The 14,137-nt window shown below is 35.4% G+C and overlaps 1 protein-coding gene across 1 annotated transcript; it reads right to left on the bottom strand.

Annotated features, from left to right (window-relative positions):
- Nucleotides 1-6,776: 6,776 nt before the first annotated feature.
- On the bottom strand, nucleotides 6,777-10,130 carry LOC136818761 (uncharacterized). The gene is made up of 3 exons (XM_067075000.1): nucleotides 9,256-10,130; nucleotides 7,760-8,909; nucleotides 6,777-7,504 (listed from the first exon to the last, which is right to left on the bottom strand). The coding sequence occupies exons 1-2, from the start codon at nucleotides 10,108-10,110 to the stop codon at nucleotides 8,271-8,273; spliced, it is 1,494 nt and encodes a 497-aa protein (XP_066931101.1). The 5' UTR covers nucleotides 10,111-10,130; the 3' UTR covers nucleotides 6,777-7,504; nucleotides 7,760-8,270.
- Nucleotides 10,131-14,137: the final 4,007 nt, after the last annotated feature.

Below are 14,137 nucleotides of genomic sequence, written 5' to 3'. Positions count from 1 at the left end.
GATAATTATATATTTCACCGTGGATGATCATAAAGAAAAAATTTACACTGACCTTCTAAATCTAAAACTATGTACTATGTTACATTTAAAAATTTCTTTTTAAGGTAGCTATGCAAAATGTCTAGGGTATATAATCTTAAAAATGTCCATATTTGTTAAATATAGTTTTGTTGTAACAAAAAAAGTATAGAACTACAATAAAAACTATAATATAAAGACTACTTACTATAAAGACTGACTAAACTATTTATGATCAGTTTTATATAGGGGAGCTATTAGGTTTGTATTGGATACGGAAGGAAAACTAAGAAAATTAGACGAGCTAGTGATGACCTTAGCAACCTTGAAAATTTTAGGGAAAGGCTCATGGAAAGTTTTATTTCAAAGAGTCTAGTGTTGTCATAATTGTAGTAATGCATCAAAGGATTTATAAAGTTTCAGAGTCGTGTTCCAAGAGGGAGACTAAAATGAGATTAAGATGTTTGTGCTTAGGAATATAGGGGTGATAAAATGAGAGATTAGGGAAGGGTGGGGAGCTGTTTAACCCCAGAGGGTGGGTGGGGTTTAGCCAGTAGCAAGTTTAGTAAGAAGGTATGCGCGAAGGTGGGCTTTGAAAGTGGGCTTTGAAAGTGGGTTTGCTAGTGATTTCATCAAGGGAAGGCAGATGGGTGTGGATTTCGTTCCAGTCCTTTGTGATGAGATTTGCTACGTTTTGGGATCCATACATTACCGTTTTTGTCATGGTGATAGACAGTTGTTTGTTTCGTGTGGCATGGAGAGCATTATTACCTTGGATTATGAGCTTTATTTCTTCATCGGAGGATTGCTCAAAAGGTATTTCTGATCGGATACATTTGAGACAGGACCAGGATTCATTGGATGCGATCAGTTTGGTATATTCATTGATTGAGGTGTGGTTGCATTTGATGTGGATCCAATAAGAGCAAGTATCACATTGAATGGCACGATGGTTTTTGGCAACTGGTTTCTTACAGAAGCCACATGGGAACTTGACTGGCATAGGCAGATAGGGGTAAAGTACAGCTTAAGGTTGGGTGGACTCGAGACGCGGGAGAAGGTTTATGGAACTTGGAACAAGGGTGACTCTGGAGGTAATTTACAACAGACTTGCAAGCCTTATAAGTACATCAAGAGGCAAAAAGGCTAAAGGAGGGCTTTTGTTGCTCATCAAGCGGTAGGGGGGGGGGGAAATGTTATAAATATGAAATTTATAGCTAGAATTTTTCTACAGTTTGGAATTTCGTGTTTGAGTCCTTGATTCTTCCGGTTAGAGTTGCTGGATAAATAAGTCTGTACTCCATTTGGTCATCTTCTTTCATTAACTGTTGTCTACGTTTGAGGGCAGCATTTCTCTGACGGGTGGTTCCTTTAGAAAATTGCTGTGAAACCAAAAGATTACCATTTCTACTGTTCTCTGTAATTATTGTCGAAAGTATTTCATTGGAGTCCTTCCAGGAGAGAAACTTCACACTGATGGATGGATGAGAGTTCATGTTCTTGTCAGTGATTTTCCTGTCAAGTTTAAAATTTCTGTGTCCCCTTTCCACTGCATTCTTGAAGAAATCTATGCTGAGGTCTGGACAGTGGTGGTTGACAGCTGTGGCAAGGATGTCAATTGGTTTGTTCGCATCGGTTTCAATTCAATTATCAAATTTAATGTTTCTGAAAATAAGCGTTGAGCGTAGGCTTCTGTCAATCTGTTCTTCCTGACCACCTTCTAACGATTTGATTTTATTGTCAAGTTTTTGAGATGATTCGGTGAGCTTGTTATCAATTTCAATGTCAGCAGTGAAGTGGTCCTTGTTGATTGGGTTGTTGTTGTTAGTGTCAATCAGATTTTGAAGATTGTTGACCTTTGTTGTCAGATCCAGGATCTTTTTATCGTAATCAGTCCTGATTTCTTCTATTTTGCTTTCAATAAATTCTTTGAGACTACCAAGTTTCTCTTCCAGAGATTTTGTGATTTTTGTGGTAATGTCTTGTGAAATGTTTTTTATGATGTCGAATTTGAGTGTATTAAAATCCATTGTTGCCATTGTCAGTTGGTTGTTGGATGCAAAATGATATCAAAAAAGAGTCGACTATAGATTGAAGAATGATTTTATCAAGTTTTAAGAATCTTTAGAGTGATAATTGAGTAGATTTATTTTGATTTGTATTGGTGTTTGGTTATGACAAACGTTCTAGTGAATTAAAAATCTTTATTTCAAAAAGTAATTTATGGCCTGTCACCCAAAAGTCTCTTGCTGGAACATGTAAATGGGCTTTGTCTAATTTCACTGATGACTACAAGGTTTTCGACCCCTACCAACGATAGGAGGCGGTTTGTGTGGTAATTCTTGCGCGATCTAACGATTCATGATACGCGATGCACGATCCATGCATACATTATGTTAATTTTTCTAATTATTCTAAGTATGCATGAAAAATTTTTCTTAATATATGAGTTAGCTACAAACATCATATAACAATACTGGAAAAGAAAAAAAGAAGGGAGTCAAAAAAACTGTTTTTGCCCCTGCATCTGTCCAAGTCTTTGACAAGGATGGTAAGGTTGTATCGTTGAAAAGGCAGATGCAACCAAGCATCGTGGTGAAGAGTTTGCTGCCACTCCAAAAAGTAGGACTGATTCAAGAAGGAACTATACCAACGGTTTTATAGACAGGTTGATTCAGAACAAAACCCGCACAAGCGATGATGGCATGGTTGTTTTACAAGATTCAGCTCGAAATGAAACCTATTTTTATGCAACCAACCCAGAGAAACTTAACGAATTAAAGAATTAAAGAATTAAATACTAACAATACGGGTATAAATAATTGAAAAAATCTGCTTTTTATAAGAATATCTTAGACCTGATTTTAGAAAACGGCCCAAACCAAATACTATCTTCAACGATGAATTCTCCTAGTTCCTATATAAAAAATATTTCTTTCAAATTTTTACACTCAAACTGCAATTAATCTGATCATGATTCTGGGGCATATTTAGTTGGGTTCGTGATTCTAGGGCAGTTTCAGCTGGACTCGTGATTGTCGTGATTCTAGGGATTTTTTAGTTTTTGATTTTGAGCAGTTTGAAGCACGAGAATTCGAAAAATTTCTTTAACCCTTAGAAGGCGCACTTTTTTTTTGAAGACAACAATTTTTTCTCAATTTTTTTTTTAATTGACTTCAAATGGCGCGATTGAGGCTCAAAAAATGCGTTTCAGACAAAAAATTTGGCACCGTTGGAAAGCCCTCGGTCTCAGCTTTCTAAAACAAGGACATTTTTGCTGAAAATGCAGTAGTTTTGAGCTATGACCGGCCGGTGGAGGGTCGGTAAATAGCCCTTTTCCGAACGTATGCCATTAAAGGTTAAATCCCGTTAAAATTAATCTCTTCCCCAATCCGCCAAATTTAATTCCCTCGAAAGAAAATGAAACTTTTTCGTCCATCCGCCAAATTAAATTTCCGCCAAAATTTGTTCTGTCTTCCAGGGAGCCCATTCTAGTAGAACGAAGAGCTTTATCGAGTCCTGAATTTTTAAAAAGGTTCCCCCAGTTTCACGCATCACGAAGATCGCTCATATTTGTCATCAGGCAAAAATTAGCGAAAAATAGCCCAAATCACGCATCACGCCTCAAACTTTCGCTTTATCATTATCAAGTTAAAATCTCGAGAACGCCATCACGCCAAAAAAATCTCTAATCACGCCATCATGCAAGAAAAAAGTCCCAATCACACAAACCACAAATCGATGGGGGGGGGGGGGTCTTTAAGAAAAGTACCAATTTTCAAGACTTTTTGATCATTTTTCAAGATTTTATGGAAGGGGGGATGTTTTGTCCCCCCAGTTTATTTAATTTCAAAAAAGCCCAGTCTAAATAGGGTTAAAAGGGTTAACCTAACTTAAAAACACTGTTTTAGGGTGTTCAGAAGTCTCTTATTTTCGTCTTATCTATATTATTCAGTGGGTAACGTAGGCTAACTTTCAGACAAAGCCCCGTTAATCCTATATTCAATGGGTAACGCAGGCTAACTTTAAGATAAAAGCCCGGTCCAGAAAAAAGGCGTCAGAGCTGGTCAAAGCGTCTTCATTCAACGGACTTTTCTGACATAAAAAAATGTATTAGTGGGCGGGGCATTTATAAGCTTTGAGAATGTGAAAAGATGCAAAATGCAGTTCTAAATCTTTTCGCAGCATCTATTCAATTCAATTTGTATATAATAGGAAAACCAAGGCTGTTTATGCGTAAGCAACACTACCCATCATTTGCGACAAAAACCACCAATATTTCCATTTATTAATGTCATTAACAACCCTCTCGTTTATGATATTTTTCGAAAATGTTGATCACCCCCTGCTAAGACCCTCCCCACAATTAGCTGCTAAAGAGTACATATTTTATTCATCAGGATTTCAGTGGAAGGCTCTCTAGTTGCAGAGTAAAATTGAATCAAAACTGCTCTATGCAAAATATACAAGCTGGATGCTGAATGGACCTACCTGATGAAGAAAGTTAGCCAAATAAAAGAAAACATGGACATTAATGGAAGAACGAACGAACGAGTAAACGAATGAAAGAGCGAGTGTAAGAATCAAGCAAAAATTAATGAATGAAATATTGAGTAAGATTCGAGAAATTGAAAAAAAATTATTTTCAGCAGGAAAAAGATGTTTTTTCGAAAATCGGGCTCCGTCACATTTTAAGTTATGCCATTTTGCATCGTGCAAAATTTCATTAGAAAATATAAAGTACAGCTCGAGAAATTCAAGAAATACAGTGTCTCCGGCGAAAACCGGCTGTTCCGGCGATTTTTTAAAAATTCCGGCTTCAAAAATCAGTCTTATTAACAATTGAACCATGCTTGATGGCGGGCATTGTTATTAAGAATGTTTTTGTATAAAAAAACAACGAAATATAAGGAAAAAGTCCAACGAAAATTTGCAAAAACGGCGATTTCCGGCATATTTCCGGCATTTTCGGCCGGAATAGAATTTTTCTCAAAAATTGGACTCGGCTATGTTTTAGCAATTGCTAATACGCATCTTTGAGCAAAAAATCAGAAAAAACTAATGATGAAATCTTGAGAAAATGCAAAAAAACCGGTTTTTCCGGCATTTTTTTCGAAAATCGGGCTCCGTCACATTTTGGGCATTACCATTTTGCATCATTGTGCCAAAAATCAGAAAAAACTAATGAGCCAATCTCGAGAAAAGCTGGTAACAAACGAACGAACGAACGGACAATGGTTAATTTATAGGACCTCCAGGTAGGTCCAACAAACTTGTATCACGTTTTTGGGGGTTTTCTGACCAATATGTGGTGCATTTTTTTCATGAGTAAAGATCAATTCTTTTCAGTCAACAAAAGAAAAACTTTTCTAAGCCTAGATGAACTACAAATAAAAAATAACAACAATACAAACAATAGTAACGAAATCAAACACTCGGGGTACCCAAGGCATCCCCCAACGGTCGCATGAGGTATTACCCCTTAGCATAAACGTTTTTTAGCTTTTTTTGAAGCGTTTCAATATAGAAAATGGGATGGGGCATGGTCAGATGGTCCCACTTGCTCCATTCCTTTCTATTTTCCACTCCTTATCTAACCCAGAAAGTTCAAAACACATTGAAATTACACAAATTTGTTTTCTGAGCATATATGACTTTTTTTGTACTGAAAAAAGTGACCACATTAAAAAATAGACAGGTTAAAAACTATTTCAATTGATGGGGCTTTTAATAAGGAACCTCTACCAAAATTCTACAGCGTTATATTTTTTCTCAGGACCAGGGCTTTTTCCGACTAACTACTATAAAAATCTTAAACAAAATAGAACACAAATAAAAATGATCTAAAATACTATAAATAAATGTAAAATAACTTTTAAAATATCTTGTTAAAAATGTCTTTTTCTAGATGAAATAAAATAAATGTAAATGAGCTTTAATAAACTGTTTAAAAATGTCTTTTTTCCAGATGAAATAAAATAAATGTAAATGAGCTTTAATAAACTGTTTAAAAATGTATTTTTTCCAGATGAAATAAAATAAATGTAAATGAGCTTTAATAAAATATTTAAAAATGTCTTTTTCTAGATGAAATAAAATAAATGTATGTATACACACCGTAAGCAATAACCTGTTTAAAAACTTAAACGTCTTTTTCTTAAAAAATGAATCTGGGTATATATAGGCGTGAAGTTTCAATATGGATGCTTGCAATTCAGAAGGCACTCATTACAACGAATGTTAAATCTACAAAATAAACAATCTAAAATATAATACTTGTTAAAAATGTATTTTTTTTCTAGTACACAATTTTCATTCATAAGCAACTTAACTAAGCAGCCCAGCCCTGAGACTGATGAACTGATGAAACAAAAGCAACCAGCTAAAATGTCTGAAAATGAGGTACTCAATTATTTAAAGCAATACACGTTTTTATAAGCATAACGCTTATAAGCATATCCAGGCTCAAATCTTGTAAAAACTTAAGCATTGGCTTAGCATATGCTGAGGCTCAGTTTACGAAATCTCAAAAGATTGAATTCAAAATCTACCAGAAATAATATCAGAGATATTCATTCAATTTGGCAATGTTAGATCGAATTTTTACGAAAATGCAGTGTAATATATCGGGGTCAGAAAAAATAAACTAACAGGGTAAAAGACGTACCTCGTTGCATAAGCATAGCATAAGCATATTTGAGGCTCAAAAATAGAATTTTGTTAAGCATAATGAGGCTGAGAAAAAATACCCCTATGCTTATAAAAAACGTGTATTTGGTATTTATTTGCAAGCATGTTAAAAAGATACCTAGGGATATAGGACAGCAGATATTTTTAGTTCATAAGGTTTTTTCTCTAAAAAAATTTTGAACTGGATTATGAAAATCATTGGCAACGCCAGTAATAAACCCAAAGGATAATAAATATTATAGAATAAACTTTAGTACCTAAAAATACCTACTTATGTAGTAGGGGGTCTCATTGCAAGATAAAAAGTAACTAAATGGTATATTGTCTAAAAACGAGTAAGTAACACAAGCTAACTATCTGGAAAAATTCAAAAATTTCATCAAGCTATTCCATACGTTTTACAATGTCTGAGGGCATATTCACAACGTTCCTGAGTTTTATTTCGAGGAATTTCCATCATCAATCCACAAGTTGAAGTCTTAGGTAGCCTGTCAACATTTACAAATTCTATATCAATTTTCTTTTCCAATCCAAACACTGGAATTCTATCCATTCCGATGGCAAAAAACAAAAAACAATAAACCCTCAAATCTATTTGAATCAAGGCCGGCAAGAAAAAGTTCAAATTCAACAATGGCATCTTCAATTTCAATGGATTCGTTCGACCCTTCCTCACCTTTGATATAGTGTAAATTTTCACGTACTTCATCTAGTTTCAACTCTAGGTCTTCCTTGATGAGGTATTTGGATAGACAACAGCCTTTTGCGATAAGATTAGGATCGATAGAAGTCATACCTGTAAAATAAAATGTTTAGTACCCTTATTCAAGAAAATTTTGAAAATAAATTACAAATTCTGTCCCATAAACGATTCTAAAGAACTTGCCTTTATCTTTTCAGGTTGGTTTTTATGTTTTAAAAAGGGTAATCTGATAATCCAAACACGTTCAATTCATAAGTAGGTACTCGATTTTGAAGGAAAATCATGTTTTGGGAAACTTTTAGCTGCTTTCAGGGTGAAAAAAGTGGCTTGAACGCCGTTGGTACCTACCGTTTCGAAATTGTTCCATTGCTGCTGTGGGATAAATAATACAGAAATATTCCTTGAACTTCTCCAAATCTTTTTGTGTATCAGCAGATGGCACTATTTGAGCATCCAAGAGATGTGCGTTGTCACCATTTTGAATATCCTTTGCCTTGGCTTGAAACTCAGCATTGGTGATTTGATCTTCTAGTTTTTCTGGCAATCGTGGGAGATTCAGCATGTGCTGAACTGCAGATAAATGGAAGCATTGGGGACCTCTTCCAATGGAAAGAATAGCAATTGCACTGAGCTGTCCCAAAATATAATATTGTTTGTCAATAATCGCCTGAGTATATCCAGAAAAAAAAAGTTCATTTGGAGAACCAAAGAAACATGATGTCAACAGACTGGTGTTTTCCATGGCACGCAACAAAAACTCCTTGAAAGGACCGCCATAATCTGAACAGGTTTCTCCAGCCCAAATAACTCTGAAATGTTTGGTAAAATCAACGAAAGCCTGTTTTTGAAAAATTATTCGTCAAAAGGAAGATGGCCTTCTGTGGACAATGAGGACATTTGTTGTGTCAGTATCTCTTCTGTTTGTGATAATTGATTCCTTCAGATACTGGTCTAGATCACAGCAGCATGTGTGATTTGAAGATGTATCTACATTAACTGTAGGGGCTTGGATCATATTTACTTCACTGTCAGCATAGCAGTATACATCATAATTCATATCAACAGCAGCAAAACCATTTGTTGTAACCTCACCATCAGCTTCCATTAAAAGGGCCTCATCTCTTTCCTCCATTACTAAGACTTCTTTTCCAAACGATTCAACCTTTTCCCAGCATTGCACAGTTCTTTGATTTGGGATGCGAAGGCCAAAGAATTTGGGTCTTTCTGATAGTGAACCAAATGCAAATGTAGCATTTTGTGGGAACAGTCTTCTTTTTGTTCCTAGAGTTTTGTGTCTCACTGAAATAACTGTATGTTCTTCGATTAACTCAGGCTCAGGAAGCACTCTTGACAAACGATCCTGTTGCAACTTCTTTAATACCTCTTCATCTTTGGACTTGTTAGCCTTCTCCCAATCAGTTGCTTCACTTTTACGTAAAGCATCATCAATCTCTTCCTTCAAATATTTTCGCTCTTGTGATGATCCAATAAGCAAGCTCTATGGACACAAAAAATAGTAGGCAAAATAGGTTAGATACAATTGGGATTTGAAAGGTAAGTGTACAAAAAGCTTGTTTTGAAAAAAATGTTTTGCAATTAATTACGAGATCAAGTCAAGTAAAATTTAAACATTTTCAAACTTTTGAGTACAATGAATCAAATTGTACAAGTTTCCAGCCTATTTTGCGTTAATAGTGCATTGATAGTGAAAAAGTCAGAAAATATTGGTTATGCAGTTAAGAAAAAAATTGTACTCTGAACATAACTGATGAGAGGATAAAATCTCATGTCTTGTGAATATCATTTTTCTGGTAAAAATTTCTTGCACAAATCAATAAACCAACCTGTACATTTGACGTTGGTGCAGTTATAGTACAGCTAGCTGTTGTAGATGTAGGTAGATGGGTAGCAGATGTTAAAAGCTGGGAGCTAATTGCAGACCATGAAGTTCTGGTTCTACTAGATGTAGGTGGAGATGAGGTGGCTTTTGAAATAGTGTCAGTAGATATCAACTGATGTGGAGGCTCTTCCTCTTCTAGAGTGGGAACGTTTTCTGATTGAAGGGCATGAGCAGGTATGTGTCGAAGCCTGCAATACAACTTTCCCTGGCCCCAAAGGACCTTTAGACGGGCTGCATTCCACTCCATTCCTGGAGCTGTTTCTGGAATTGAAATTTTTCGTTGATTGCACTCTACAAATTCAAAATCACTGCTGCCAATCAAATCTAATTTCTTCTTAAAAACCTCGACCAAACAAGCACGTACTTTGGCTTCGGTCGATTGAAGATCTATATCCACATACCAAGTGTTTACAATTTCGTCAGTTTCAAAGCGATATTTATCACCTCTTAGTTCATAATCATAATCGAGTAAACATACTTTAATTGTTTTCAATTTGGGCTCCTTTTGGGTTGCAGCTGATAGCCTATAAGGATGAGTTTTGTTTTTTCTATTTCTAGATTGTTTCGCAGGTTTACGCAATCTATCTACCTCAAATGGGAGCTTAGCTTGATTAGGTTCATTACCATTAGACTGATTTTGTATGGAATTTTGCATCCTTAGCTGAGGGGCAACAGATGAAGCTATGTCCCTTATCAACGTTTGGGTCTTCCCATACAAATTTGGTGGAATCCGATCATTTCTGTGCTTGTCAAGTTCTTGCCTAAGAATAGTTCTCAATCTCTCTTCTGTTTCATCCATAGTGTTTGTTATGTTATTAATTTCCTAAGAAAAAAACATATCATATCAGTTTAGTCTCAGAACAGGTCCATGGTTTGAAGATTAAATATCCAAATAAAATGTTCAAACACAATTACTTTAATAAGAGAGGAAAATTTTGCATGCACACAATACAACCAATTAATTGTAATTAGCTGAGTAATCAATTAGAATTAGGCCAAAACCCATCAAAGCCTGTCGAAAAAAACGGTGTAAAGATAAAATTTTGCACAGAGTTCCAGGAACATGTCAGGAATCACCAAAAAAAATTGCCACCGCCAGGAAGATGGGAACACCCTGTGCAAAATTTTATCTTTACACCATTTTTTCCAAGTAGTTAAGCAATTCTACCTGATTACAGATCAAGATCTCACAAACAGAATAAAAGTTTTTGACCCAATGAGTTTTGACAGAGAACCAGCATAGAATACTACTCCATGATCAATTTAGCCAGCCTATAGCCATTAGGATTTATTTGTCCAACCCCGAAATAGCTCAAAAACATTTAATTTCAAACATATTTAAAGTCTATCTCAAAATAGTTTGCAGCCTTTTGTGTCTTCTTCGTACGGGTGAGAGTAGATCTTGTATTTTTCATCTTTGATGTAGTTTTTTGAAGTTTCTGAACCTTTTGGATGTTTCTAAATTGGACTCGAGTTCCAACCCTGACCCTAACTGATCCTGACCCTAACCGATATGAACGATTTTCACCCGTACGGATTGAATAACAAAAAATCTACTTTCACCCGTTCAAAGAAACTATACCGTTAAAAGCGCCCAAGATGTAGCAACCGACAAAGTGCACCCGACTGTCGGGTGTTAAATTTCTAACTTCGAACACCCGACAACAGCACCCGACTGTTGGGTGCACCAGCAGGGTCGTACTGGGAGGGTCGTAAAGAAGACAGGAGGGGGGAGGTTGTATTTTCAATAAAGCCCCTTTGGCTTTGCTTCGCCTTTCTTTCTCCAAACCAAGGAAATTTCTAAGAAAAGTACACAAATAATTCACAGCCTGAGGCTGTTAAATAAAAGGAAAGTTGTTTGTCGACAGCCCCTGCCCCTCTCTCTGGGTATCTATATAAAATGTAAAATGGAATTGCCTACCTAGTCATATAGAAAATAAAGAAAACATACACCACACTACTTAGTTTTTTGTTGCAATTTCTTGTAAACTTTGCTTACCTACCTAGTGAATACATGCATGTCCAGACCTAACCTGCTATCCTCTGTTGGTTCGATTCCATGCTTGTTTGTTTTAACCCGCATTTGCGACCTGTATTTCTTGGCAGGAGGATAAAATACTGACCATACTTACCAATCTGCGCGTTCTGTCACGTGATCACTAAATATGAATTTTTTTTCACTGAACATGTATTTTCTCCACTAAATAAAAATATTCTGCGGAAAACAGAACGTGATTTTTTTTCACTAAATACAAAAATTTTTCACTGAATGTAAAAATGTTTCCACTGAATAAAATTATTTTTCATTGAATGTAAAAACATTCCTTATTAAACACAAAAATATTTCACTGAATGTAAAAATATTTCACTGAATGAAAAAATATTTCACTGAATGAAATAGATTGACTTTTGCTACAAATGAACAACCATAGTACTTCTTGCCAACGAATATTTTCAGCTAAGAAATATTTTTTACCTGATTGTTTTAGATTACTTTGTTATTTTTTGCTTAAAACTAAATGCTATGAATGCAAAAATTGACAAAATTTTTGTCAAATGAAAAATTTTTTTTTGACAAAATTTTCCACTGACGTATTTTCTACCGATAAGGTATGTAAATTAGTAATACCTGGTGAATGGTTCACTACAAAATTGTCGGGTTTCTTTTTGACAGGACTGTCTTCTTGACCATCGAAGCTCAATTCAATACCATCTGAAAACGAGAAGGGTCTTGCAAATAAAAAAGGTTGAATATCTGATATTCTAAAACTTTGAATACAATTGACGTCAAAAATACCCAAAAAATCAATATCGGAATTTAAATTTGATCCATGCCAAAATTTTGAAGAGCCTTGATTTGCGAAAATTAATCCACTTAAAGTAGAATGCAATCTTATTTTCCTAATATTCAACAGACTGATTACTCATTGATATCCATCGTTGATCTAATCGATATTCCCTATTTTTAGACCTCAATTAGCTATCGATTGCAATCGATGGTCGATTTTATCGATTACGACCGTCTGGGGTAGTCAAACAACTATCGTTTGATTAAGTTTGATGGTTCAAATACGAAAATCGGCTCGATAACGTTTGTTTGACATCGCCTGGTAAAGTAGAAAAATCAATCTCTCCTTTTTTGGAAATTTTGGGAAAAATACGTGGAAAAATTATAAAGTTTTGAAAATTTTTGGTAATTTTAGCCCCACTCATATGACAGTATAATCACTTTTTTCACAGAAAAACACACCCTGTCAGTCGGCAATCAAACCAATCAAACTTCATCGAACAAAAAACAGTCATTGAACTAAATCAATTCAACCAAGCAATGTTTGAGATGAATGCACAATGTAATGAGGAAATTAAAAGCTAGATGATTCTTATTAGAGGATTCTTTAACACTGTTGATGTTTTGACATCTCAATTTAGTGAATAGAAAACTTGGCCTGCATCCATGCTTCCTCTACCTGATATTCTTATACAGAAAAATATCTGGCTAACCTTGAAAGTTATGGCAAACAGCAGATTTCATTTCTTGTTAGCTGAACACTGCTGACTGGGAAAACATCAACACGATTCCACATTTCAGAATTATAAACTTACACTTTTGCAACCATGCTCTAAAATTATCTAAAAGTCAGCTTTCCTAAAGATCATTTTCATTTCAAGATTCAACCGATGTTCCAGCCATTCCATTTTCCTTTCTTTAAGTCTTTTGCTGTGCTTACTCAAAAACTGCGCTAGACACAAATTATTGGTAGGTGCGCGCATTTCGAAAAACGATCAGGGGGTAAAAGATGGAAAATCTTTTATTTTTTCATCAACATAGAATATTAAGAAATTGAAAACAAGTAATTGGCTCAGTCCGGACATCTCAGCGGCGCAGTCGTAGCTCTATTTTTTGGTCCTCTATACATTGACTAGAAGACGTCATCGGGACTTGTTGGATTTTGATTTCCTTTTTAACCTTTAAACACACAGTGATCTTTGCCATTTGAGAGTAGCTCCGCGATACAGATCAAATATGCGTCGGTAAGATCTGACTTTGATGCTTGAGGAACATCCATAACTTTAAGTGTAATTTCTTTCCCAGGAGAGCTAATAAATCGACAGAGTGATCCCAAAAAAGGGATTGGATATGAAAGACGTTTCTTTCTTGAGTTAAAATGACTTTTTTGAAATGGATCAAAAATAAACACCTCGCTCTGGGGAACTGTTTTCTTTGACTGAATCTTTGGATAACTACTGCTAATCACTACCCAGTGGTAACTTTTAGAGTTGCAATTCAATATTTGGAGAAAACCCAAATCACAAGCAGAAAACTCTCCTTCGGAAGATGTTTGAAAGTCTGTACTACGACTGCTCTTAAGAAAAAGCATTGCTGCTTCCATTATCCTAGAATCAAAGGGTCGTCCAGAAAGTATCCAACTTTTATCCTTAAACCTCATATCAAGAATGTGACTGGAATCTGCATAACTCAAATCCCATGGAGTGTTGGGGTCATTACAACTTTCCCTGTGTGCTACACCTTTCTTCGGCAATTCTTGTTTTTGTTTTTTAATGACCCTTTCATTACACTCGAAACCTAAAAACAGTTTACGTTTGTGTCTCTTTGGTTGAGATCTAGTTTTGCAAACATTAAAAATTACTTGCGATTCGGAATTTGTAGATTTTGGACTTGGCTGATGATTAAGATCGATTGAAGACTCCGGGTCACTTATTTCATCAACTGGTTCAGATTTTAAACTTTGATTAGAATCAATTGAAGATTCGAAATCACCTACTTCAGAAGCTGGCTCTTGTGGAAAAGCTGTTTCTTCCATTGA

This window comes from Clytia hemisphaerica, unplaced genomic scaffold, assembly GCF_902728285.1.
Source record: "Clytia hemisphaerica strain Z4C2 unplaced genomic scaffold, Clytia hemisphaerica genome assembly, whole genome shotgun sequence".
NCBI lineage: Eukaryota > Metazoa > Cnidaria > Hydrozoa > Leptothecata > Clytiidae > Clytia > Clytia hemisphaerica.
The sequence above is the reverse complement of the archived record's forward strand: the minus strand, read 5'-3'. Positions and strand labels throughout refer to the sequence as shown.